Source organism: Rhineura floridana, chromosome 4, assembly GCF_030035675.1.
Source record: "Rhineura floridana isolate rRhiFlo1 chromosome 4, rRhiFlo1.hap2, whole genome shotgun sequence".
NCBI lineage: Eukaryota > Metazoa > Chordata > Lepidosauria > Squamata > Rhineuridae > Rhineura > Rhineura floridana.
In genome coordinates this window covers 201,003,964-201,031,477 of record NC_084483.1, presented here as the reverse complement: position 1 = coordinate 201,031,477, position 27,514 = coordinate 201,003,964, and the positions used below count along the sequence as shown (strand labels likewise).

The window sequence follows — 27,514 nt, the reverse complement described above, 5'->3', positions numbered from 1 at the left end:
GCCTGCTTTTGGGACGGGCTCCCGCCTCAAAAGAAGCTTATTCAGATATAAATCAGTCAGAACATTTTTTTTTTTTGACTGATGAAATTTCTCCCGGGCAGGGAGAAACGTAGAGATCAACCTCAAAGCCTGTTTTTGTTGGGAGGACTGGATTTCATTAATTTATGAGATAAGGTCCAGCCAACAATGCCGGACGGACTTCCTAACAAGCTCTATCTGCTTAAGCGATACGTTTATCTTTTCTTGAAAGAGAGAACGGACTAACAGGCAAGCACCCTTCTTTCTATTATTTTTTTTTACTTGGTTTAAATTGTTGCAGCAAAAGGAGATTTGTCAGATTGATCGGCTTTGGACAACTTCTGGGTGAGATATAGCTCTTCTCTGTTATTCACGAAATTAACAGCTTATCTCTGTTTCTGTCGCAAAAAGCTGTCCTGGAAGTGCATTCTAAAGATAATAAACAGAAGAGGGATTTCTATTCCTGATTTCTATTCCGAGGAATATTATATTGTCTGGGACTATTCTCTTTTTGGTCTATTTTATTTTGACGAATCTGCTTCTTCACGACGCCACTAACTGTTTTGATGCTGGGAACTAAATTTATTTTGCATTCTTGAACATAGAGAGATAAGGCAGGTTGCTCTGTTTATACTGTGATGTCATCAAGCCTGGAATATTAACCCAATTGTTGCTGAAATAAGAAGTGGTTCTTCTTTATTTTTGTTTTGCTTTGTTTTCGTGGTTTTAAAAATGGCAATCAAGAAAGTGGCTGAGAATCTGGAAGTAATTATGTTTCAGAAAATAATGGATGAGATTGAGATAACGAAACAAACCCTGCAACAGGGTAGTAAGGAGCTGAAAATTGAACTGAGCAAAATGACGCAGGAGTTTAAAGAAATAGGGGACCCTGTGAGAGAGGAGAATGAGATCAGAGATGAGAAAAGAAAAAATAAAGGGAAGATACAAGCCCTGGAGATTGGAACAAATGTGGAATTGGAAAAAGATCTGGAGTTTATGGATTTTAGAAATAAAATCTACTGTTTGGAATTTAACGTTATCTCCGAAGAAATTAATGAAGATATTAGAGATAAAGTTATCAATGGCTTGGATAATCTTCTGGACTGGAATGATGTGATGGAGCTTGATATAGAGAAAATCTATGGAATTAACTGCAGTCATGTGACAATGGAAAAACTCTTAAGAGATGAGCCAGTGCATTTTCTAAAAAAGAAGAACACAGATATGAATTTACAACAATGTTTCAGCAACTTATTCAGAATGGATGGCAAGAAAATATTTGGGATAGAGGAAATTCCCATCAGACTCTTATTATATGACTATGGCTACAACAGCAAGATTATTATGGAATACTGATAATGGAAGATTGGACACTGAAATTACTGGACTTAACAGGACTATTGAAGATGGAAGATGGAACTAATAGGGATAATGGAATAATGGCTATTGAAATTATTGGACCTAACAGATTCTGATGAGATGGATTAATCGAAATGTTTATTTGGACTATGATTATGACAATAAGATTATTATAATTATTAACGAGATGGATTAATTGACATGTTTATTTGGAGAAAAATTGATAGATATATTTCTTAAAGAATTGAAATCTCTCTTTGACTTTTTGTGGAAAGAATAAAGTAATGTTTATGAGATTTGATGATTAATTAAGATAACTACTGGAGGAAAGTGATTTTATAATATGATTTAAGAGACAGGATTGTTATATATTGTAGACCTATAACTGATTTGATATGTGACAAATGGGAAGTCAACATTTTATTTTTTTTTGTTTAATCATTTTTGTTTTGTTTTGTTTTTTGTCTTTGAATGTTTTATGATTTTGTTTTCTATGTTTTATGAAAATTTGAATAAAAATTATTGTAAAAAAAAAAACAACCCTCTAAGTTTTCATGGCAATACACAAAACGCTCATAGAGAACCCAGAGTTCAAAGTGTAAAACGAGAGGAAAAAAATCCAGACCCCCATCGAAATTTTCTGTCAGTGGTCTCATAATTTGGTGCAATTAATTAAAAATTAGCCATGTTCACAGAGACATGTTATACTATCACCGAACTTGCCCCATACTCTGACTTTAATCTTCTGCAGTTTAAAAGTTAAAAAAATACATGGCTGATTTTAATAATTTAAGAAATTTAACACTGCAGTCTATGATAGTGCAGACATGCTCAGTAAGAACCAACTGTCGGTGTTGTAAAAGCCAGACTAATAGCTGTTTCCCTTGGCTAATCAGGGGGCCACACCCACACCAAGCATTTTTCCACTTTAAACAGTCATGGCTTCCCCCAAAGAATTCTGGGAAGTGTAGTTTCTGAAGGATGCTGAGAGTTGTTAGAAAGCTCCTATTCCCCTGACAGAGCTCCAGTAGCCAGAGTGGTTTAACAGTCAGCCACCCTTCCTAGAGTATTCTGGTGACTGTAGATAAAAATCATTACTTATTGTTGTAATAATCTTCTGTAAACCACTTTGTGAGGTCCGCCTGAAAAGCGGTATATAAAAGCCTTAAATTAAATAAAGGTGTTCAGCCTGCTATGCTTAAACCTCTCCACTTACAGAAGGTGGGCATGGTCAATTAAAAACAAAGCACACCTAGACATTTGCTAGAATATATTTCACCTCCCACTGTTTTATCTTGTGCAAACTGAGACACTCCTGCAGTACAGTCTCCAGTGGACATGAGATAGTCAGTGCCATTATTCCACAATTGTTTTTGGAGGGTTTTTTAGTGTAAATGATGCAAAGTATTGTACTTCACATATTCACAGAAACAGAAAAGAAAATAATTTACTATAGGAAACTTCATTAAAAGTAAATCAAACATATTTAAAGTGACTGTCTGAACTATATTAACTGTCTTAATATTGTTGCTTCCTCCCTGCTAAAAGAAGATCAGCACAGCACGTCTTGTTTCTGTTATTTGGGCTGATTGCAGGTGTTGCCACCACTCACCATATGCTCAGAGGCATATGCTACCAAATTCTTCCAAGGTATACAGGAAGTGGATTGGACTGTGAAAGATCAAATTATTTTTGCATTTTTACAAATGTGTAGGGCAGTACAATATCTCAGAGAAGGTCAGGTCTCCTGCTCCCCTGATGCATTCACTATAGCTGCCCAATTTCCCCACTTTTTAGAAGTATCTGTTGGCTATAGGTACCTTCTTAAACTGCAAGGGGATTTTGCCTATTAGTGAATTTTGACACTAGTGCTCAGCCCCAAAGCATGCATGCAAAAGAAGACTCAACTTGTTCTTCATAATCCATCTGAAATTTTGGGAAAGGGCTTTTATATCAAGAGAGAAAAATATGGCATTCCTAAAGTTCACGTTAGTGAAGATTTAATTCAGAAAGCAAAGTTCCATGGCCAGATACCTTCTACCACTTCTCTGTCCAACATGCCCACTGGAGGAGTGACTAGACAAGTCTTCCCCAAACTTCAAAACGGCAAAGGCATAAGTTTTTCTTCCAAAGCACACTTCCCCTTTATATCCAAAGAGGTTTAGACTAAGGTGAAAGTATAAAACTATCCATCCTCAAGAAACACCTCATTTCCATGCTTGTTTGCATGACATATTATTCCAAGTGTATGATGCCCAACAGATAGATCAGCCAAGAGCAGTGACTGAAGAAGAGAGGCAATGGATAATCTCTGAGAATGTATTGGGAATGACTGAATGATGCAAGCACACACAGCACAGTTAAGTGACACAACTGTCCATCTCAGTGGAGACTGAATGGACAAGGTAAGGTCAGAGCACTGAATCATGCAGAGAGACAGCAGACAGCTCACAACAGCCTTTGCTTGTTTTTTCCCCATGACATAGTAGCAATTCTCTCTTGGAGCATCTCGGTTACCCCAGCACACAGGTTCAGGATGATAGGATAAGAGGAGAGCAACAGACTGAAGGGGATCAAACAAGTTGCCAAAATCCAGTGAGATTAAATAACAGCACATCAATAAGGCTCACTTCTTTGTTCTCTTTTGATTTTGTCCGGTCAAGTTCCCCCAGCCTCATTTTTATTAGGTGTCCAGTTATCTCAACCATTCTCCGCTGATCTGCAAGAAACATTGAATAGCAAAAGAGGAAAAGAAAAGGCTATTCTTGGTCACCCTAATACCACTGTTGCAAAGTACGGGGCAGAGATACAATTGCTTCTGCCAACCATTGCTGTAAAGAGTTATGGTTACATCCACCCTTATATTTCGGTTTCATATCAATTTTACAGTTATGGCCCCCCCTCTCTCAACATAATTCTAGAACTGTAGACTGGTAAGGCTGTTAGGAATTTGCTGTTGAGAGATCCCTACCCCTCACTCCTCCACCAGAGTTACAGTTTCCTTGGGAGAGGGAATGACTGCTGAACAGCATACATTTGTGTTGCAGATATACCTAGAGTTGCATGTTGAAAGAGCAAATGCCTCCTTCCATATGCACAAGGGGCTGCCTAAGTACCTGTCCTTTATTCTAAAATTTCAGCAGCTCCTCACTTAGCAGGCTCTTCTGTTAAGGTGTGGTGAAGTGACATCACCTGCGGAAGCTTCCTTGCAAAGGAGATGAATGTATGTGCAAGGGACATTTGAGTTGAGTTGGACAAGTTTCCATCACTAGAGTATTAAGGTTAGAATTACTTCAAAGAGGCTTATTCAGTCCCATTGGCACTGGCCTGGAGGGGGAAGTATAGTTATTTGCATGCTCACAGAGTTGCGGAACAAAGATTTATTTATTTCCTGTAACTACAGTTCACAAGCCAGTCAAATATTTTGAAAAGAAAATCTTACCCTCTTCTCTTTGAGCATCCTGGTTGAATCTAAGTGATCGGGAAGCATCCCACTTATTCTGCTGCATGCTCACGCTAATTAAGAAGCAGAGGAGCCATGAGAAATAAAACAAAAAAAATGACCAGAGCTTTTTTGTTCTAGAATAAGACAGGTGCTGTTCATATAGCCACCACTGTTTACTGCACTCACCTGAAGCCACTTCTTTCCGACTGCAGGAATCTTTGGATAGCAGGACAAAGGGTCAGTTCGGTCACCATGCCAAAACCATGGCTTAGCATTCCAGAAACAAGCCTTGTGCTCATGTGCCGCATGAATTTGCCATTGTATACAAACCAGAAATTGAAACTGCTGTTTGCAGCTAATCCTGGTTTGGAGAGAATGCACAAGCCACAGTTTGCCTATTCAGATGTAGAACATTTAGGCTGTCAAAGAAATTTTCCTACAAGCAGACTTTATCAGTGCTAAATTGACTGTGCTGGATTTCCATTTAATCTTCAGGAGAATGAAAGGTGTACTGGCCTAAACTGCATCTGGCATTCAGAGGTACACTGCCTCTGAACACGAAGGTTCAATTTAGCCAGAGCTTGGAAAAGTTACTTTTTTGAACTACAACTCCCATCAGCCCAATCCAGTGGCCATGCTTGCTGGGGCTGATGGGAGTTGTAGTTCAAAAAAAGTAACTTTTCCAAACTTTGAATTTAGCCATCATAGTTGAGACACCTATCCTTCATGGATTTGTCTAACCACCCTAATGGTACGTACTCAAACAATTAGCAGAAATACTTACATAAAAGGAGATGCATCTCGGGGATTAGACTGTCAAGAGAAAGGCAGAATAGAATAAACATGCTATTCTGAAATTCCTTGGATCAATTTTACTCATTTAGAATTAGAGGCTGCAAAGCCACATAGGATTTTTCCCAGGCCACAGGTGTTCACATCAAAATATAAAAGTATTTTTAACAGAAAAAACAGAATGTGTAGCAGTAACAAAACTAAATTTAGCATCTTGAGATACAGACTAATTATGAAGAGAAGTGTATCTAGATGGGAAGAGCAATCTTAAAGCAGATTGAAGGGAAGCAGCTTAACTGCTGAACCACTGGCAGAACAGGGCTTTTGCCCCAGGAGGAGCCTGCAGTATACCAGCAAAAAGCTCCACCAGGACAGATGTACTGCTGACTGTGTTCCAACAGTAGCTGGGCTCAAAAAGGAGCTGGCACAGATATTCCGCCCCCCCCCCCCCGGCAAGCTCCTGTCCTGGCTACAGCGAGCTGGCAAGACTGCGGATGTGGCAGAGCAACATCATGGAATCTCCCCATGGGGTTACAGTCTATGAAACGGTGCAATCCTATGCATACCTATTCAGAAGTAAGTCCCACTGAGTTATCACTCCCGGGTTAAAAGGATATAGGATTTTAGCCTCAGTGACTCATCTTGTGCAGCTTGATTTTCAGGATCAGATTGAAACATTAAATCAAAGTTGATGCTGTTCTCAGCAAAATGACAAACGCATAAGATGAATCCACAAAAGAAAAAGCAAGACTCCAGTCCTCACTAAGGTAGATAATATTTTGTAATACCTCTTAAGATATTACCTTCTCCAAATTCTTTTCCTTCTTTTGGACACTGGGTGAAGACATTTGTTTCTTTGGATGTTTGTTGGGTTTCTTTGGCCTCTCTTTTCTTCCTGCTAATTAGAAAGACTATACATTGATGACTTGTGCATATTACTAATCTTGGGCAACCCCCTCCCATTTATCACACTAAAACACAACAGTCAACTGAAGTTTGAGTTGGGATTCTGGAGTTTCTCTGCTTGGGAGATCTACAGAGGAAATATGAGCAGTACTGGAAACAGTGACAGATTTGTCTCCACATGCAGTGTTTTATCAAACAGAATAGCAAGTGTAACACTTAATTTATCACTTTTGTAGTATTAATCTATCACTTAATATCAAAGTAAATTTCTAATCCACTTAAACAAGCATTAAATACAAATATCCAACAAAGCAATCCCATTAAAAACACAGCAATTAAAAACAGGAGACTCAGGTTGAGAGATCAAGAGAATGCCTCTGTAAACAGGTGGATCTTCAAAAGCCGTAGGAAGGGCAAGACAGATGGGGCCTCTCGTATTTCAGCAGGGAGTGCATTACATAACACCAGCGCCACCAGTCAAAAAACCCCTCATCACAAGCTGATAATCATTATCTATTTTACACTTTTATAAACCGCATCAAAGCCAAACACTATTGAAGCTGTGTAAAACAAGATAAAATACGAGATACAGACTTTAAAAACAGTAAAGCCATTTCTACAATTGTATAGTTAATCCATAGAATGACTGGTTCACACTTCAGGAAGAGCCTTCATAAAAGAAAAGCATCTTTAGTAGCCACTTCAGTATCAAGACGCTAGGCACCTGTCTAATTTCAGTTGGTAACTGATTCCCCACCACTCCCTTTTAATTCCACTGTAAACCTGCCTCAGTGCTCCAGATAAATCCTCAATCCCCTAACATTCTGCAGAGTTAAAAAAAAATACACCCTTTCCAGCCCAACAGCAACAACACCTGAGAGTTTTGAGGATAAAGCATGTGGACCAGCACTGCACACAGAGGAACCCGTGGCATGGATTACAACCTTTTAAGCAAGATGCAGAGCTGTGCAGTACTCTGCAGAGTTCTGTTTATGCTCTCTGGCAACACACAAAGCTTCACTCCAACTTAACTTTTAATTTTATTTTTTTAATTAATTAATTAATTAAATGTTTAATTTAGTGCTGTATATTAAAATCAAAGGGCCTACTTGTGACAGGGTTTGTTTTTTCAATAGATATTCCTTCTATCAATTGTCCTTTCCCTCCCTTTAATCCCTAATTGCTAACAGAAAGCATCTGCAATGTGACAGACAGGGAAGGACATACTTGGTTTCTTGTACACTTCTTCTTCATCACCTACTTCATCCTCTGTGACCTCAGACCCTGTGGTATACTCATCATCTTCTGAGAGCAGCAATTGCTGCTTCTATCATTGTCAAGGAAAAAGTATAACAAAGATCACTTTTTTCTGCAAAATACCATAATTCTCCCTACCCTGCAAATTGGCAAGCATTTTAAGGCTGACAGCTTCCTCCTTTTTGATACCCTTCAACTGTTGTTGCTAAAGAACCCTTGCCTCCCTCCACTAGCTGATCTTTAGGGGTAAAAACCCAAACAGTCTGCCCTGCCCTACTCTGGAACAGAAACTATTCTAAGGAGAACCAACTATTTTGGTTGTTTAACTGGAAACAGCTTCAGACTCAACTTATGCAATACCCAATTATGTTAAATTTTAAATTTATTCCTATGCCACATTTCAGCCAAAGAGACATCATAAGTACTTCTGAAAAGATTAACAACAACAAAAGTTGAAACTGTACAATGAAATATAACTTTAAAAAAATGTAGAAGTTTGGAACAACGAAAGTTGAAATTCACAATTCCGCCTCCAGGCTGCAGTCAGTTGCCCTGCTGTGGCCACAGAAGGACTATCTGGCCACAGTCACCTACACTTAAAAAGGCAGGAAAGAATAAGCAGCTGGGAAGTCACACCTCCTTCCTCCCAGCAAGGGCAAGATCAGCCTGGTCCCTGCTTGCTTCTCCCCCTTCCACAACAAAGCCTGCTGCAATTAGATGGATAAACTTGAAATTTCTCTCTTTCTCATTTTTCCATCCTTAAGTTCGGATTGCCACATTTCTGCATCAGTTAGTTTGTTCTTTGTTTTTGTTTTTTTTAAAAAAGACAATCTGCATGAAAATTTGTCATTATTTAAAGGGATTATTTCTAATACATATGTTTTTATGAAATTTTGCCCAATATATACATTTTTGTAAGGACTTTTTACATAACACAATGAATTTTTGTGTTTTATTTTCACGAATATCTGCATGTTTATGCGTACTTTCCCCTAATGAACAAATTTTGAGGCTGGAGAACAGCATCACAAAATTCAGGGAAATGTGGATTTTGAAGGATATCGGCATTTTGGTTTGTGTATTTTTTGGGAAGCACAAATTACGCAGATCTGCATTAAAATGCAAACTGATCTGAATTTCTTCCCTATCCCTAGATGCTACCATCGGTTCCTCTGTGGCTGTAGAGGAAGAACAATCTGGCCCCAACTGCCTCTGGCATAAACATGCACAACAGCTATGCTAGGAATCGCTACCATAGACTAACAAACATTTTGGAGGCATTTCTGATTTTTTAAAAATGTAAGTTCCATTTCTATGTGTGTGCCTGCCCCACAACCAAATTTTAATTGCATTTTGGGGGGAAAAACTGAATATGTTGCTCAGTGACCTTAAGTATGACAGCTAGTGTAACTCCTGAGTAAATGCATATATGGAACATTTAAAAATGCAAAATGCATCACCACATAGAAAAGGGATAAATGGGGTAAACATACCAGCTGGAGAGTCCAGTTTTTCAGAGAAAGGAACTAGAGGACAGAGAAAAAGAAAAAACCAAAATGGGCAGAAGTGAGTATTAGGGATTGTGGTAGGATTACTGGCAGCATAATTTATGGTACCAATTTGTGCATGGAGAGGCAGCCCTCCTGCCCCAAGAGCAGCAAAAGGAGATTCAGGCATAATGAGTACTGCTGTAGAGTGCTAGCAGATTCTGTTACTCCTTAATTGGAGGAAGAGCTAAACTGAGAAATCTGCCATCAGTTGTTATTAAAAAGTTCACCCTGAGCTGCCTAATCATTTGAGAAGTGAATCAGGAAACTGGGTTTGGGATCAGGGTGTCGGCAACACAAGAGAGCAATACGCTCAAAACGTCATTCTACCATCTTTGGCTTTGCCAGCTTATTTGTATTGATCCAACTTTGCACTGCATGAATGAGCCTGATGCGCATGAGGTCTCCTTCCTCTCCTTACACAGTTCACTTTAATGAGTTACTTCTATTTCCATGGAAACCATTGTTTACCATTATATCCCAAACAGCAAACTATTAAAGCGGAGCATTTGGGCAGGGAAAGGGGAGATGAGACAGGAGGGAGCACAACAGCACAGGGCTTATTCATGTAACAGCAAATCATAGTTTGGTATTACAGATAAACCAACTCACTCAGGTGAGTCATTGAGCCTCAGAATTTATTTCTCCTTGAAAATGTTTCAGAGTGATTTCTCTGGAGGAACATGGATGGTCAAAGTTGGAAAACACACAGAGAGATCTGCAAATAGAAGCTAGAATTCTATTCATGTGGATTTTTCATTAAGACACAATATTTCGCCACTTATATTCATTCCCCCATGGGCGTATTTCCAAATCACTTTTCTTAGAGAATGCGTTATGTCTGAATTGGTTCCGCACAATATTCCAATCCATAATTTTGACACACAAGCCCTGCTGAGCATTTGTTGGTATTGCACACGCAAAGGGGCTCTCCAGATCATGCCTTGCCAGTCCCATGTAGGCCTCTCTGGCTCGATCTGAGTTCACACACCCCTGACTCCCCTTCTGACTGATGCAAAACAAATGCGTATCAGCTGGGAGGCATGCCTGACATGTCCATCGACATCTAGGGGTTGGAGCTGGCCAGCTTCATCCTAGAGAGGTCTTTCACATTCGGTACTCACAGGGACTGAATGCCTGAACCAGACTATAGCCAAGCAATATGAACTACGCAGAAATCAAAAGCAAAAGTGGAGGGGAATACTCACAGCATTAATTTCTCCTGTTTTGGGGCCCCATGGTGAACTTGGCTCCAATAGCACATCACATTCAATAACCTTCTCGTCACTCAGCCCAATTCCAGAATCACTTGAAAGAAGAAACATTTAGGAACATTATGGATTGGATTGTTATGAATTCCAGAGAAGCCTACACAAGTGGTGGTGTTTCTGTATGGGAAAGATTACGTCATACCTATTTTCTTACCTATTTTGGTCTTTTTCAAAAGGCACAACAATGACATTTCTGTGCTGAGTCAGATCATTCAATATTTTAACAGTCTGATAAGGTAGAGCATCGACACCTTCTCCTCCAGCAAGCAAACCAATCACATGGTCCCTTACTTTGCAACCCTTCCATTAAAACAGATAGATAGACAGAGAGAGAGAGAGAAATAGAGAGGGAGAGGGATTAGATATGATACTTGCTTAATGCAAACATAATGGCAAGCCATAGTTTGGAAATTGCTTCAAACAAGTGCTTCAAATTCTAATATTGAATTCTACTACTAGGATTCAATACCCAACCATGATTAAGCATTAGATCTCCAGAAGGCCACTTCAGCTCAGGCAATTATACATTGTGCATCAACGCATGAGGGTGTGGAATCATCCCACACTTTTGATGTGTATAAAACATGGTTAAGAGAACAAAGCTTTTCTGTTGCACTGAATGAAAAGAGCAGTGAGATTCTCAAGAATTTTCTTCTAAATACATACTTTTGGAAGAGGAGCAGGATCAAATCTGAGAACCTTTTGGTTACAGCAGGGATATACTCCAGTACCAGTGGAACCAAGAGTACTTGCCACACCAGGGTAGACAACTGGTTGAGGGTGGTATTGGCAATGTGAGAATTCAGTACACAGGAAAGTCTGCAAGCGAGAGGCAAAAAAAAAAAATCACTACTGTCAAGGTATACCTTTCTTGGTTTAAGAAAAGGATTTACAGCATGCCAGGGTATAGAGAGATATTTTAGCCAGTGGCTGGATACTAGGATGTACAAGTTAGCTGTTGCAGCTCTTTTACCTTGAAATGGGCATTGATGAAGTCTTAAGTGGAACGTTCCAAGGCATTCTTAAAATAGTTCACCAAATTAACCCAGCACAAACCATTTATGCATTATTCATCTTGAATGCACAAAAACTTGGTTCTACAGAACTTTAAAACTGTTACTTTATTAGCTTTAGAAGAGACAGTCAAGTGTGTGCAGAGGTTCCCAAAAATACTCACTTGATTACACCTTGAACAAGTCAGCCGGTTGATAGTTCCCCAGAGGCGCCAATATACATCTCGCCAAGATTTTAGTTCTTCAAACAGACTCAGCAAATACTCATGGACATCCCAAGATTTATCTCTGTAGACAAAGAGCAGCAAGTGTTCAGGAAGGTCTAAATGAAAGATATTAGTTCTCAATTCTCAGTGGTAACTTTTGTATACTTCTCCCTCAGTAACAAGTCTAATTGCATAGAAGAGTTAAAACATGGGCTACAACCTTTAACAAATTATTCAGGTTGCAATTTGGTTAAAAATGTTGCTCGCTTGAAAAAAAAAAGGCTACGTTCTATTATACCAAAAACAAACAAACACCTTTAATCCAATCTTAGAGGACAGGCATTCTTTCCTGGATGAAAGGAGAATACCTCTTTTAAGATAGCGGCTACTACAAAACATGCATGCATCATCTAAAAACAAAGACTTTATTTTTGATCCTTATAACAACTGTGGTTTCCCCCCCCCCTTACATGCAAACTTATGTCAATGTTATCAATTTGTTAATCAGATTAATTGACTAAGATTTCTTTTAAAAGCATAGTGGGCCATTCTGTGGTTACTGTATTAAATTGAACCAAAACATTGAGAATGTTGCATACTGTACATTAGTCTAGCAAATGGTGCTTGGAACAGAACGTTGGTCACTTACTGTGAATGGGCCGCCTAGACTGGCATATGGAGATATCCACTTAGAGGGTTGTGTGATTAAAGCTAGATTAACCAAGCACATAGAAGAACAAGCCTTGCTGAAGCAGAGCCAGCATGGCTTCTGCAAGGGAAAGTCCTGTCTCAGTAACCTATTAGAATTCTTTGAGAGTGTCAACAAGCATATAGATAGAGGTGATCCAGTGGACATAGTGTACTTAGACTTTCAAAAAGCGTTTGACAAGGTACCTCACCAAAGGCTTCTGAGGAAGCTTAGCAGTCATGGAATAAGAGGAGAGGTCCTCTTGTGGATAAGGAATTGGTTAAGAAGCAGAAAGCAGAGAGTAGGAATAAACGGACAGTTCTCCCAATGGAGGGCTGTAGAAAGTGGAGTCCCTCAAGGATCGGTATTGGGACCTGTACTTTTCAACTTGTTCATTAATGACCTAGAATTAGGAGTGAGCAGTGAAGTGGCCAAGTTTGCTGATGACACTAAATTGTTCAGGGTTGTTAAAACAAAAAGGGATTGCGAAGAGCTCCAAAAAGACCTCTCCAAACTGAGTGAATGGGTGGAAAAATGGCAAATGCAATTCAATATAAACAAGTGTAAAATTATGCATATTGGAGCAAAAAATCTTAATTTCACATATACGCTCATGGGGTCTGAACTGGCGGTGACCGACCAGGAGAGAGACCTCGGGGTTGTAGTGGACAGCACGATGAAAATGTCGACCCAGTGTGCGGCAGCTGTGAAAAAGGCAAATTCCATGCTAGCGATAATTAGGAAAGGTATTGAAAATAAAACAGCCGATATCATCATGCCGTTGTATAAATCGATGGTGCGGCCGCATTTGGAATACTGTGTACAGTTCTGGTCGCCTCATCTCAAAAAGGATATTCTAGAGTTGGAAAAGGTTCAGAAGAGGGCAACCAGAATGATCAAGGGGATGGAGCGACTCCCTTACGAGGAAAGGTTGCAGCATTTGGGGCTTTTTAGTTTAGAGAAAAGGCGGGTCAGAGGAGACATGATAGAAGTGTATAAAATTATGCATGGCATTGAGAAAGTGGATAGAGAAAAGTTCTTCTCCCTCTCTCATAATACTAGAACTCGTGGACATTCAAAGAAGCTGAATGTTGGAAGATTCAGGACAGACAAAAGGAAGTACTTCTTTACTCAGTGTATAGTTAAACTATGGAATTTGCTCCCACAAGATGCAGTAATGGCCACCAGCTTGGATGGCTTTAAAAGATTAGACAAATTCATGGAGGACAGGGCTATCAATGGCTACTAGCCGTGATGGCTGTGCTCTGCCACCCTAGTCAGAGGCAGCATGCTTCTGAAAACCAGTTGCCGGAAGCCTCAGGAGGGGAGAGTGTTCTTGCACTCGGGTCCTGCTTGCGGGCTTCCCCCAGGCACCTGGTTGGCCACTGTGAGAACAGGATGCTGGACTAGATGGGCCTCTGGCCTGATCCAGCAGGCTCTTCTTATGTTCTTATGCAATTGTGGAATAATGGCACTGACTATTCAGCAGAAGAGAGGGGGAGAAGGGATAGGAAGGGAGCAGGAGGGAGGGCAGGTTTGATCATTTGCATGCTTATTTAGTTCAGTGGATTTACTCCTGTGCAATCATGCTTAGGATATGTGAATCTGACCTGGGGGAGGGGAAGGTAGGGGAAGGAGAAGAAGGGTAGGGAAGAGAGGAAGGTGGGGAAGGAGAAGAAGGGTAGGGAAGAGAGGAAGGTGGGGAAGATTGGAAGGGTGGGCACTGGGCAGAAGGAAAGCCCCATTCCTTTCCAAAAGAAAAACACTGTTAACAGTATCATAATTTTTCAGTTTTCCCCATCTTTTCATTCTACAGCAGACATGTCTAGTCTCCCACCCAAATTTAAACCAAAGTTGATCCTGTTTAGCCAAGCTAAAAGCTGTTAGTTTCGTGTTAAGAACACGGACAGTTGGTCCTTACTGAGCATGCCTGCACTAGTATAGACTCCAGTGTTAACTTTCTTACATTAAAAATAAATGCATAGCTGATTTTTAATTCACTTTGAAACTGCAGAAGATGAAAGTCAGAGTATGGGGCAAGGGCAATAATAGGATTGCATGTACTCAGTAGACATGGCTAATTTTTAATTAATTTCAACAACTTATGAGACCACTGAGAGAAAAACGTCCAACGGGGTCTGGATTTTTTTTACTGCTATTTCAGATTTTAAACTCTGGATTCCCTGTGTGCTTTGTGTATCACCATGAAAACTTGGAGGATTGTGAAGCAAGGAGTTCAAGACTACAAGTACTGTAAGATTTTGTTTTCAAATGAACTTATGGGTAGCAGCAGAATGGCATAGGAGGTATTTTCAATTTAGCATGGTGGAATGCAAAAAATCCATGCTGGCTGCAGTATACACCACTCTCATGGCTGTATAATCTGTGTAATTTATCTGCATCCAGATCTGGGTCAGTTGCTGAGCATATGAGGCTAGCTTTAGCTTTGATGAAAGAGGTGGAAGCCACTCTTAAGACATAAAAAGGGCTAATGAGGCCATAACTTAAAATTAAATTACCATTTTCCCCTTCTGTTTCTCTTAGAATTGCATGTTCATCCCAGGGCAAAATGGCACCTGACAGAAGGGCTGAGAGAGGAGAGTCTACTAATGGCACCTTTAAGAAGTCCATAGCAGGTTGTTCAAAACTTTATAGATTCTAAAGAATGTCCCTTAGCATAGCTGATGTTTTGTTTAACTGCCCAATAGGGGGGTCCACTCTGATTTAACTAGCTTTTTTAATGCTCAGGGGGTGGGACTGCCTTCTGAAGCACTTTGGCAGACAAGGCAGAGGCTCCCCTGGGTGGTGCCAAGGCCAGATTCAGTTCTGCAGAAGGCAAACCTGCAGTAGACACTGCTTTGGTTATCAAGGGTAAATAATCTGAACCTTTAAGCAATCGCAATTTAAACAGAGCTTCCTCTGAGTCAAAGAAATCACTACACTAACCTTCTGTATCTGAAACATGCAGGGAATCAGCTTCCTGAGTGGGGAGGCTCATGAGAATGCATCTCCCTGGGATTGAAGTCCCTGGGTGGAGGGGAAGGTGGCTTGGAAGGACCCTTGCCCTTAACCACAGGGTAGGGAACAGAGGGCTGATATTCTGAGAAGTGCCCCTGCACAGTCCTAGTCCGAGATAGCACACCATCAGGCCTGGCAGACTTTATTCCCTTTTTTATTGTGGGGAGAAGTAGGGAGTAAGAAATGAAGGAGGAACATTTCAGCAGAGATTCCTTGAGGCTCTGTATGATGGAAGGGGAGGAGAAATTGATCAATCTCCAGGGTAAGTAGATTTTGGAGGACTGAATTTCCCTTCATTTGAAGCACAGAATCATGGAATAGTAAAGTTGGAAGGGGCTTATAAAGCCATCGAGTGCAACCCCTTGATCAGTGGAGGAATCCAAGTTAAAGCACACCTAATGGTGGCTGTCCAGCTGCCTGTTGAATCCCTCCAGCATTGGAGAGCCCACCACCTCCCTAGAAAATGATTCCATTCCAGTACTGCTGTAACAGTTAGGAAGTTTTTCCTGATGTTCAGCCAAACTCTGGCTTCCTATAACTTGAGCCCATTATTCCATGTCCTGCACTCTGGGATGATGATGAAGAGATCCCGGCCCTCCTTTGTGTGACAACTTTTCAAGTCCTTGAAGACTGCAATCATATTTCCCCTCAGTCTTCTCTCCTCAAGCCTACACATGCCCAGTTCTTTCAGTCTCTCCTCATAGGGCTTTGTTTCCATTCCCCTGATCATCCTTGTTGCCCTCCTCTGAACCTGTTCCAGTTTGTCTGCATCCTTCTTAAAGTGTGGTGTCCAACACTGGATGTGGTATTTAAGATAAGGCCATAACCAACGCCGAATAGAGGGGAACTAGCACATAATGCGATTTGGAACCTATACGTCTGTTAATGCAGCCTAAAACAGCATTTGCCTTTTTTGCAGCAACAACACACTGTTGACTCATATTCAGCTTGTGATCACACCTCCAAGATCCTTCTTGCATGTAGTATTGCTGAGCCAAGTATCCCCATCTTATAAATGTGCATTTGGTTTTTCTAGGTGCAGAACTTTGCACTTTTCCCTGTTAAGTTTCATTCTGTTGTTTTCTGCCCAATGCTCCAGCCTATCAAGATCACTTTGAATTTTGTTTCTGTCTTCTAAGACATTAGCTATCCCTCCCGATTTTGTGTCATCTGCAAATGTGATAAGCATTCCCTGCACCTACTCATCTAAGTCATTAATAAAAATGTTGAAGAACACTGGGCCCAGGACTAAGACCTGCGGTACCCAGCTCATTACTTTCCCCGTTTGAGGGGGGAAACCATAGATAAGCACTCTTTGAGTACGATTCTGAGCCAAAGTAGGAACTGACCAATTCTGCCTTTTCTTGTTAATTTATCATTTTGCCATCCTCACTGAGTAGCTGAACCACTATTTCTTTTCTGTCTTTTACTATACATATATCTGTTTTTTGTTGCTTTTAGCATCCCTTGCTAACTTCAGCTCATTCTCAGCTTTAGCCTTCCTGATGCCATCCCTGCAATTCTGTTCTACCTGTCTGTACCCCTCCTCTTCCGAAAGCTAAAGGGTACTCTCTTTTTTTTTTTAGAATGAGTAGAGAGTCATCTGAGAAGCTAAGAAAGAGGGGGGCAGCAAGAAGGCATCTGAGTTCAAAAACAGAGAAGAAAGGAAAGGAAAAACAAAACACCTTCATTTTTGGAAAATGCAGGGAATGAATGGAAAGAGGAGCCATAAGTGGGAGAGCACCAGTGAATCACTTAGTCACATATCTCTGCATTGGGTGAATCAATAGACATCACCTTCTAAGTTGATGTCTCCCATACCAAACTGAGAAAGTTTTATGGTGGCTGTTTTAACACCATGGAATGTCTTCCCATTTAGATTGGCTTTTGGAGACTACAGTTTAAATATACCAGAGAGCTTAGAGTGTTATGTTTCTAGCCATTTTAACTGGATATTTTAAGCAGGCTTTAAAATTATTGTACAATCCCCAAATCTTCACAATCATACTTCATATTCAAACAAATACATGAATATTATACCATCATAAATGTATGACTGTTGTAGCATGGGGATCACAGATTTGCTAAATGCGTTTTGCTAATTAAGCTCTTCATATGAGAGAGACTGACTGACTGACTCTGAGTTTGCCATCAAAGGCTGTTTCCACCAGTCTTGCTTCACTATGCAGCCTTAGACTTCATAGAGTTGCTAGTTCCAGAACTGTGAGAGGGGTTTCTGGGTATAGGTATAGATTTTTTAAAGATATCTTAAAGTTTTAAAACACATTAAAACATCTTTAAAAACATATTAAACAGAAACATCTTTAGTCTTTTGTTTTTAAGATGTTTTAAAGTGCTTTCAGTGGTTTTGTTTGCTGCCCTGGACTCCTTCTGGGAGGAAGGGTGGGCTATAAATTTAATGAATAAATAAAGGGGGGCACATATTACTAGGCACTAAGGCCATCAGCTTTGGGATATGAAGCTGTAGGATATTTCAACTAGTCTATTGGTAAGCTTTATGCTCACTTTTTGACATTTTAAATGAACTATTAATTACTGAATTGTTAATGCTATGCTGTGACTTAAGTCTTATGCATTAGGGTTATTGTGCTATTATTGTATTTAGGACATTTATTTTCTGTGAAAAACTCAGAGCACAAATTGATTTGACTTGTGGGAAATGTGGGATATACATAAAATGACTGTGACACATCAGATACATTTTCAAAGCCACTATTGCCTACTTGACTGGCTGCTGTTCTGAGAGACTTTGAAGCCCTGGAACAGAGAGCTCACATTTATAATTTAAAAGTCTGTTATTAAAAGGACTCCATGAACACACCCTGTAAAAATGGTACAATATGATTTATGAAGCACCTTATGTGGACATAGATAATATTTCCATGCTGATCGACATTGATCTTTCCAGGAACACACGGGATTCTTCTTTCAGTATCTTTAATTAAGAGTTTCTTACATAAACAGCACCTGTTTGAAAACAATGTTATAGCATGAGAGATTTGCAATGACAACAAGGAATTAAGTGCTGTAATAAAACAAATAAGCAGACAGTTCTGTACCTGTACAAGGTTGCTGCACTTCCTTGAGAATCTGGGTTCTGGTACTCGGGATCAAACAATCTCTCTATCTTCTTACAGAAAAGCTTGCTGTCAATAACAAGCAAATGTGTTATAAAAATGAGCTACCAACTAAGTTGCTGATACTCTAAAATTTAGATTAGAAACAAAAATGTAGCGTAATCACATCTCAACAAGTGATAGCAAGTTTTTTTTAAACAAAATCTTAGCCTAAATTACATTGTTTCCTTTTTCATTACTCAGCTCCTAATCCTATTCCAGAGATAGGGAAATCTGTGGCCCTCCAGATATTGTTGGACTATAACTCCTATTGTGCTGGCTGGGGCTGATGGGAGTCCACCAACATCTGGAGGGCCCCAGGTTCCCCATCTGTCCCAATAGATGGGTATCTGGAATCAAATACATAGGTTCACAACCTAAAATAATTCAATAAAATCCAACAATATGAACTGCAATGTCCATAAAGCAGTAAAACTGGTATTAAAATACCAGTGACCCAGGAATACCTGTGCAAATAAGTAAGTCTTTCGTAATCAGTGAAATGTATTCACAATTGGCACCTGCTGCACTTCTGAGGGGAAATCATTCCACAGAATGGTGCCACCACTAAGCAGGCCCTTCTCTGGGTCATGAGATGCAATGAGGTACAGCCCAGGAGGGCCTCCTCTGATCACTGAAGTGGTTGGGCTGAAATATGGGGAAGGGGGAGGTGCTCTTTCAGATGCTCTAAACAGCTTGTGTCAGGCTTTTATAAGCCAGGAACACTTTAAACTTGGCCCAGTAGCAAACTGACAGGCAGTGGAATTCCATTAGTTCAGATGTTGTATTTATTTATTATATTTATATCCCACCCTTTCTCCAAAGGAGTCCACGGTGGCAAACATATCATTATTAAGCAATACAATTAAAACTTCTAAAAACCGTTATGCGAACGAGTGGCAAGGTGCTACAATTAGCATTTTGCACCAGCTGCAGCTGCTAAACCAAGGGCAGCCCCACATAAAGTGCATTGTAATAATCTGAATGACAGTACAGGAAAAAGAACAGATAATTATTACATTATGAGGCAATACCAGTGTTTTTTTTTTAAAGAAATTACCTCTTAAATTTATCTTTTTTGTCCTTCACCTCCTCCACTTCATTATGTGTGAAAAGATCTGCTATGCATGTTAGGAGATTAGAATTGATGCAGTTCATATTGCATGGCGTGGCTACAATAGCACTCATATTTTTGTGGCAATAATTAATGCATTTTTCCACCTAAGAAAACAAAAAGATAAATATGGATATAATACACTGAAAAACGATACAGTACCACTATTTCTGACACTAAAAAATGTCAATCTACTGCCTACAAGTCGATTCCGACTTATGGCAACCCTATGAATAGGGTTTCCATGAGGCTGAGAGGCAGTGACTGGCCCAAGGTCACCCAGTGAGCTTCATGGCTATGTGGGGATTCGAACCCTGGTCTCCCAGGTCGTAGTCCAACACCTTAACCGCTACACTACACTAGCACTATATTTAGGAAAATATTTTCTAGGAGAAGCTTTAGGATGAACTAAATTTTACAATGAAATGTTAAGAAACAATCAAGACACAAAACAGGCACAAATGGTTCATCACAGGAAATGCAATACTTAGGTTTCGAAAAACCTCACTTTTAGCCACTTCTTCAAAAATAGCAGCTAAGAAATATCTGTCAGATCCACCTCTCAATTGTGATGTTGGACACATATGCATGTACAGGTTGGTGGGTTTTTTGGTACTTTCCTGAAAAGCTGGGGTTTGGTTTGGACTAAACCCCAAATCATCTAATTTCCTTCCTTTAACAGACCAATATGTACACTGGTCAGCCAAACCAGAATGCTGTTGATTTTACAGAGTCTAATCTTAGCTAGTTAGCATGCATGCAGTTCAACATTATGTAGCCCTATTTAGCAGACACGGTCCCCTATCTTGGATGATACTAAGCCTAATAACCAGCGGTCACATCCAGATACTGCACAGATTATTCAGTTCAGTTCAAGAACAGGCTTATTCACACATTTTAAAGTGGAAAGTTAGCTTTATCGTGAAGTGTCCTTCTGGTCAGTGGAGGATACAGGAATGGGTTAATTCCTCCTGGAGGCAGAGTTAACAACACTTTTTTGGGGGGGGAAATATTGCGGCCAGACGGAAGGAGAGGTAGCCTTCTTTGAACTTACAGTTAGGGTTAGGATTAGGGTTAACTTGTGTAAACAAACAATGTGAACAGTGGATAGAGAAACAACGGTACATTAGGGACAAGTAAGAGGGATGTCATGGGAGACCCTCTCTACATGATCCAGATTACTGCATGAATGAGAACACACTTATGGGCTCCAGAGAGGGGGACCCTGTCCACCCACTGGCCCAAGCAGGACTTTACACTCTACTCTCCGCTGATCAGAAGCACAACTCATGGCAACGCCAACTTTCCATGCTTGGTCAGCGGAGGAGAGGAGCATACAGGAATGGAATGTACTGAAGCAGTGTCTCTCTCCATCCTCAGGTGGGATGCAGACCTAGGCCACTACTTTTTGTAGAACCCTCCTGCTGAAAGCAGTATTGGCAGAGGCAAATGTGTCCACCTTATAGTGCCTGATGAAGGTGGAGGGGTGCATCCAAATGGTGGCCTTCGCAAATTTCTTACAGGAGAGCATCCTTGTGGCATGATGCCATGGCTGCTGCCCCTCTGACTGAGTGGGTGGCAATTCCCTGTGGTAGGGTCCTCGCCTTGGCTTGGTAAGCCCTCACCACACAGTCTTGGACCCATTGCTGATGGTAGATCTGGATACTATTAGGCCTTGTGCTACTGGCTTTAAAGAAACAGACAGCAATTCTGTCTTTCTGGAGGACTTGGTCCAGTCTAGGTAAATCCTGAGAATACTCTTGATGTCTAACTTCTGTTATCTCTTTGCCCTGCGATGCACCAGGTTGGAGCAGAAGCTACGGAGAGCAGTATCTTGATCCCTATGGAAGGGCTAACTTTGGAAAGGAAGATGGGATCCGCCAAAGGTGGATGTCAGGTGGAATGAGCAGAGCTCCTTCCTGGACAGCGCCCCCAGTTCCCCCACTCTCCTGGCTGACATAACTGCTCCTATGAAATAGGATAAGCTGTTGTAGAGGAACAGTCAGACTGGTTCAAAGAGCAGGGATGAGAGTGCCCTTAGGAGGTCCCAGGAAGGGAATCTGTGATGCTCGGGGGGGGGGAGAGGGGCAACACCCCTGAGGGAACACTTGACCTTGGGGTTTCCTGCTACTGAATGCCCCCCCACATGAGGTAGCGCAGTACCAGGAGCTTCTACTTGCCTCTTGAGCGGGTTGGGCAGTAAGCCCTGGTCTAGGCCATCCTGTAGGAATTTTAGGATGATGTTAATGTGGTGTTCCCTGTCTAGCCACTGCTTGTGCCTGTGACACCTGTTGAAGGTCTTCCATGTGATGTCATAAATACTCTGTGTGGAAGCTCTGCACGAGGCTAGAATGGTGTGGATGACTTTGTAAGACAGGCCCTTCCCTCTCAGCAATTGCCACTCAGCGTTCAGGAGTGAATCTGGAGCCAATCTGGGTGGAGAATGGGGCCCTGCAAAAGGTGGAGAGGCTGCAGCTGAGGTCCCCCAGGTCTGAGAACAATGGCCGTCTGAGCCCATGTGGGGCCACTACCACTGCCTGGACTTGTAGGGCCTATACCCTGTGGTCAGGAGAGCAAAGGGTGGAAAGGCACCATGGAGACCTTAATGCCAGGGACTAAGCGCATGTCCACCTCCTGGGCTTTGGAATCTAAGTATTGAGACATGGTCCAGCTGTGCATCTGCTGAGAAAGCAAACAGGTCTGTGAACGGGGGTGGGGGTGCACCTCCAGAAGATTACAAGAAACACTTCTCTGTGTTCGACCATTCACCCTGATGAACCTGTTCCCTGCTCAACCAACATTGGCTATGACCTTGTCCATTAGGACTAGCACGTGGGCCTGTGATATGGGAGGGAGGAAGTCCTGAAGTGGCAACCAGATGGCCCTGAGTTCCAGCCAACTGATGGATTGGTGAAGTTCTGGTCCCTGCCATCTCCCTTGGGAGAAGCAGGTTTTGCAGGTTACCCCTGGCATCTGTGATGATAACTATGACAGAGGGCACTCTGAGTGATATCCCTTTCATCAGATAGGGTCAGTGATGCCACCATTGCATCTGCCATTTTGCGGGGAATCGTTATAGGTTTGTTCAGGCAGTGAATAATCTGGTCATGATATGGGAGAAGGAGCCACTGAAGCCCCCTGGTATGGAAGCACACCCAGGGAGCCAAGTCAGTGGCCGCTGTCATAGAGCCCTACAGCATGACAAGATCCAGCCAGGGGGCCTGGACATCATTCAGACAGTCTTGTAGGTATGACTGGAGTTTGACCACTCATTCTGGGGAGAGAAATTTCTTGCACTGGGCCATGTCTGTCATCATTCCCATGAACTGGAGAGACTGGCTGGGAGTCAGTTTATTTTATTTATTTATTATATGATTTATATCCCACCCTTCGTCCCAGCAGGAGCCCAGTTGGCTCTTGGCTTTGTTAATGATGAAACCATGGCTTTCAAGGCAATAATACTGGAATGCACCTGAAGATTGTTCAGATAGGGATAGACATGTACCCCATGGATGCATAGGTGTGACACAACTGTCACAATGAGTTTGGTGAATATCTGGGGGGCTAACAAGAATAGCCCTTTGGTACTGCTTCTGACCATGGGGAAGCAGAAGAAACTACAGTGTTGTAGCAGTATGGAAACATGAAGACAGGATGTCTGGCTGTATGGCTTCCACAATGGACCTGAAGGTCTCCATCTTGATTTTCTTGGTTTAGGGTGAAGCTATTCAGACATTTTAAATCCAAGATGGTGTGAAAGTCACCACTGCATTTGGGCACTGTGAAGATTGAAAAGACCTCAGAAGATCACTTGTGGTCCGACACTGGCTCTGTGGTGCCTATTTTGATGAGATAAGAGAGGGCATTCAATATCATCTGAAGTTGTTCTGGGTTGTGCCATGGCGGCACTACCTGCCACTTGACCGATGGTATGGCAACTAGCTTTAGTTAGTAGCCCATCTTGATGGTATTCAGGATCTAGCTGCTTGACATGGAGGCCATCCAGGCACCAGCGAATAGTTGGAGCCTGCCTCCCATTTGGGAAGTTCTGGCATCGTGCTTGGGGCTGCTTGGTATTGGCTTTGGATTGGAGCTGTTTGCTGAAACTTCTACCTGCATAATTGGAGCAATTTTGTTGTCGTGATGAGTTCCAGCAGCAGTTCCAGGAGCCACAAAACTGGTACACAGTTCTGTAGATAATTGGATATGTCCTTGGACAAAAGGATTGAGAAGACTTCCTGCAAGACTTGCTGTCATCTTTCTTGGGTGCAGAAGTAGAGCTCTTTTTGTCTTTGGTTCACAAGGTAGCAATACACAGACTTGTGGAAGAGTTGTCCTCCCATGTAGGGAAGAACAGAAAAACTAGCTTTGGAGTGGTGATCAACTCCCCATTGTTTGAGCCATATATTATGTCTTACTGCTACTGAATAGGCCAGGGAACGTGTCGAGTACTGAAGGCTATCCATTCTACCAGGAACTCCACTGTTTTGGCCAACTTGTTAAGCCCCCCTTGACACGCTTTTCCTCCAGGGGACTTCCTGGCCCTTTTAAATGCTAGGAAGGAACTGGCTGCAGAGGCCCTCACTGACAGGGCTGAAGCTTTGTGTGTGTCTTAAGGCCATATCACTGTGCCTGTCACTCTGATCAGTAAGGGTGCCCTGCCCATGAGAATGACACTGGCTTATCAATGGCTGGGACTTTGAAGCTATCAATTACAGCAGCAGATAAGCCAAAGAGCTTTTTGGATAGTGACTGAGGGGCTTTGGGCCTGGCTGCATGTTCCCACTCCTCCTTGACAATATCCTTGAGATTTTTTGGAAATGATTGTGTAATATGCTGTTCCCCTGATCTGGGAAAAGCATCTGAGGAGCCCTGTTCTCCCTCCTTAGTTTCCTCTTAAGTAACAAACTCTTTGGGTAGCTTGAGCTGCAAGCAGGCCATGGCCTTGAAGACTATAATAAGGTACAAGTCTGGAAAATACAGCCTTTTAGGCATGGGTGGGAATCACCCCGAGAGGTCCCCCTCCTCCTTTGCCAAGCTGGAAGAGTTCAATAGCAGCATGCTTTCTTCCTCAGAGAGTCCAGGCCGAGAGAGAGGTTACTAGAGAGGGCCTTGGAACGGGAAGTGCATGTCTCGTGTTTGTCTTTGAAACTCGTGAACAAGAGAACCTTGGCAGTTGTTTTCCCATGACCCCCAAACCCAGGCAGGAGTCAGAGGAAGATGAAGAAGAGCAGTCAAAAGATTGTGAGGGGGAATGAACCTAGAGTCCTTGGCAAGCCTCTGAGTACAGACCCAGCATTTGGCTAGAGAGGCCCTGCCTCTCACATCATTGTTTCGTTGAACCAGGCCAACATGGCTGCTGAAAAAGAGTCTTCAAAATGGCGGTGCTTGATACGCTTTTCCCCACTAAGGCAAGCACAGGAATCCTGCTCTTTCTCCTCCCACCGAGTAGAGGGAAGCTGAGAAACTGAAGCCACCTTAGGCAGGGAATCCAAGATGGCACCCTCCACCAAAGCATAAATTGAAAGTGTATTATTCCCTTGGGATATTGCCACCTCGTCACTCAGGAACAAGTTTTCCTCCTCAGCCAAGGAGCAATGTGAAGTCTCTCACGGGCCATATCTGAGAGCAAGACAGTTGAAGGGCAAAAGAGCGTCCCCCCCTTTCAAAATGAATCCTGGTACCTTGGGTGGCTGCAGGGCTACTGCTTGAAGCAGAGGCATGCCACAAAGAAGCTCCACAAAGCAGTAGAGTCTGGAGGGCAACGGACCGATCTGGTTAGAATCCCCACATAGCCATGAAGGTCACTGGGTGACCTTGGGCCAGTCTCTGCCTCTCAGCCTCAGAGGAAGGCAATGGTAAATCATCTATGAATACCACTTACCATGAAAACCCTATTCATAGGGTTGCCGTAAGTCAGAATCTACTTGAAAGCAGTCCATTCCATTTTTCCATCTAATCACAAATGGGTGGAGTAGACAAGGAGAAAAAACTGCTCCTGCAGTTAAAATGAGCTGCTTTAAAAGTGAAATTGTTCCTATATCCCTTATAGGAATGTAGAAACAAAGAGTTGACTCTTTTACTCACTTGAAGCATAGTGAAGAACAGGAAGTAGGAAGGTTATCTTCCCTTCTGGCTGGCCACTACTATTTTTTCCCCAAAACGTGCTGTTTACTCTGCCTCCAGTGTATGCTCCACTCCTCCACTGATTGAAAATGGACTATTGGTCTCACCTGAAGGATGGTTTCCCCAGGTATCATACCATCAGGTGGGTAGTAGCGCCTCCTAGTGTCCAAAGGCAGGAATGCAGGAGTCAAGACTTTGGCTGCTCCTTCCAGTTTGACCCCATTCCATTCCAGGCAAACTGTACCCTGGATCCAGACATCTCTCTTCAGACAGAACACGCTCAGGAAAAATGCACAGAGCAGCAAACATAGTAATGCACATCTTGACTCCAAACAGAAAATATGCAAAAACAGTAAGAACATCAAGAACAGCTTTAGCAGTAACGTAACTTATGCAGTAAGTAACACAGGTGATGAACCTAAAAATAGGTTCAAGAGAAATTAGAGAATAGTAAACAATTAACTGCAGACTAGCTAGGCAGCTGCCCTCAGATGGAAAGTTCCCAATGGTATGATATTTATTATTTATTTTATTTATTATTTATTAAATTTATATACCGCCCGACTAGCAATAGCTCTCTGGGCGGTGAATAGCTCTCTGGGCGGTGAATAGCTCTCTGGGCGGTGATACCTGGGGAAACCACCCTTCAGGTGAGACCAATGGTCCACTTCCCCCAGGTACCATACCATCAGGTGGGATGTACCAAAACAGTCCCAGTAGGGTGGGCCCAGGCTGCCTAAGATGATGATAGTACCTGCTGCAGAACTCGCCTACTAAACGAGGCGTCCGCTGAAGCCAAACAATATACTTCATAGTGTCTATTAGAGGTATTAGGAGAGGACCACACAGCCACCTTACAAATGTCTGCAATGGGTGTGTTGGTTGAGAAGGCAGCCATAGTGGCCGCCAACCCGGTAGAATGGCTGTGATGTTCTGAGACTCATAGGCCATGTTATGCAAGCCCACAGTCGACAAGAGAGTGCTGTACTGGTGACCTTCTTCCCAATGTTCTCGGATGCCACAAGACAAAAAGAGTCTCAGATAGATGAATTTCCCGGATTCTAGTCAGGGCATGACGTATGTCCAGAGAGTGCCAGGCCACCTCAAGGGGATGAGTCGGTTGAGGGCAGAAGGACAACAAGACCATATCCTGACTACTATGAAGATGGAAGAAGCCTCAGGTCGAAAGGTAGGATCTGAACACACATCACTGAGTCCTTGTAGAAGACGCAGAGATAATGAGCAATTGGACAAAGCTGCTATATCTGATACCATCCTAAAAGGAGGACAGTATTTGCTGCAATCAGAGGCATAAGGATTCACCTTGTAGTACCTAATGGAAGAACTTCAAGTAGACCAAGACGCGGCTGTACAGAAATCTACCATTGAAGCATTGATTGCAAAGACCTAGCTGAATAAGCTGTGATGCTTTCGCATACAGGAACATTAAGGAACTCATGGACCAGGCTGATGGGCCCAATGTTTAGGGCTTGATGAACATCCAAAGAATGCCAGGCTTCCCCAGGAAGTTGGCTTGAATGAGGACAGAAGAAGGGTAGGACCATGCCCTGGCTGCAATGGAAGGTGAAGGACACCTTAGGATGAGAAGCCTGATCT

At 42.1% G+C, this 27,514-nt stretch overlaps 1 protein-coding gene across 6 annotated transcripts in view; it reads right to left on the bottom strand.

Moving 5' to 3' along the window:
• SANBR (SANT and BTB domain regulator of CSR) overlaps positions 1-27,514 on the bottom strand; it is a 76,699-nt gene that overhangs the window by 1,570 nt on the left and 47,615 nt on the right. For 3 of the 6 annotated variants that reach the window (XM_061626480.1, XM_061626481.1, XM_061626485.1), the window contains 14 exons: positions 19,718-19,878; positions 18,601-18,687; positions 18,398-18,508; positions 11,773-11,896; positions 11,262-11,414; positions 10,750-10,895; positions 10,533-10,632; positions 9,271-9,303; positions 7,748-7,847; positions 6,418-6,512; positions 5,607-5,635; positions 5,009-5,038; positions 4,820-4,893; positions 4,008-4,096 (listed from right to left, as the gene is read on the bottom strand). In XM_061626480.1, the coding sequence (XP_061482464.1) occupies positions 4,008-4,096; positions 4,820-4,893; positions 5,009-5,038; positions 5,607-5,635; positions 6,418-6,512; positions 7,748-7,847; positions 9,271-9,303; positions 10,533-10,632; positions 10,750-10,895; positions 11,262-11,414; positions 11,773-11,896; positions 18,398-18,508; positions 18,601-18,687; positions 19,718-19,878 (1,332 nt within the window). The remainder of the gene's footprint in view (positions 1-4,007; positions 4,097-4,819; positions 4,894-5,008; positions 5,039-5,606; positions 5,636-6,417; positions 6,513-7,747; positions 7,848-9,270; positions 9,304-10,532; positions 10,633-10,749; positions 10,896-11,261; positions 11,415-11,772; positions 11,897-18,397; positions 18,509-18,600; positions 18,688-19,717; positions 19,879-27,514) is intronic. The other 3 variants (XM_061626482.1, XM_061626484.1, XM_061626483.1) reach the window with 3 other exon arrangements.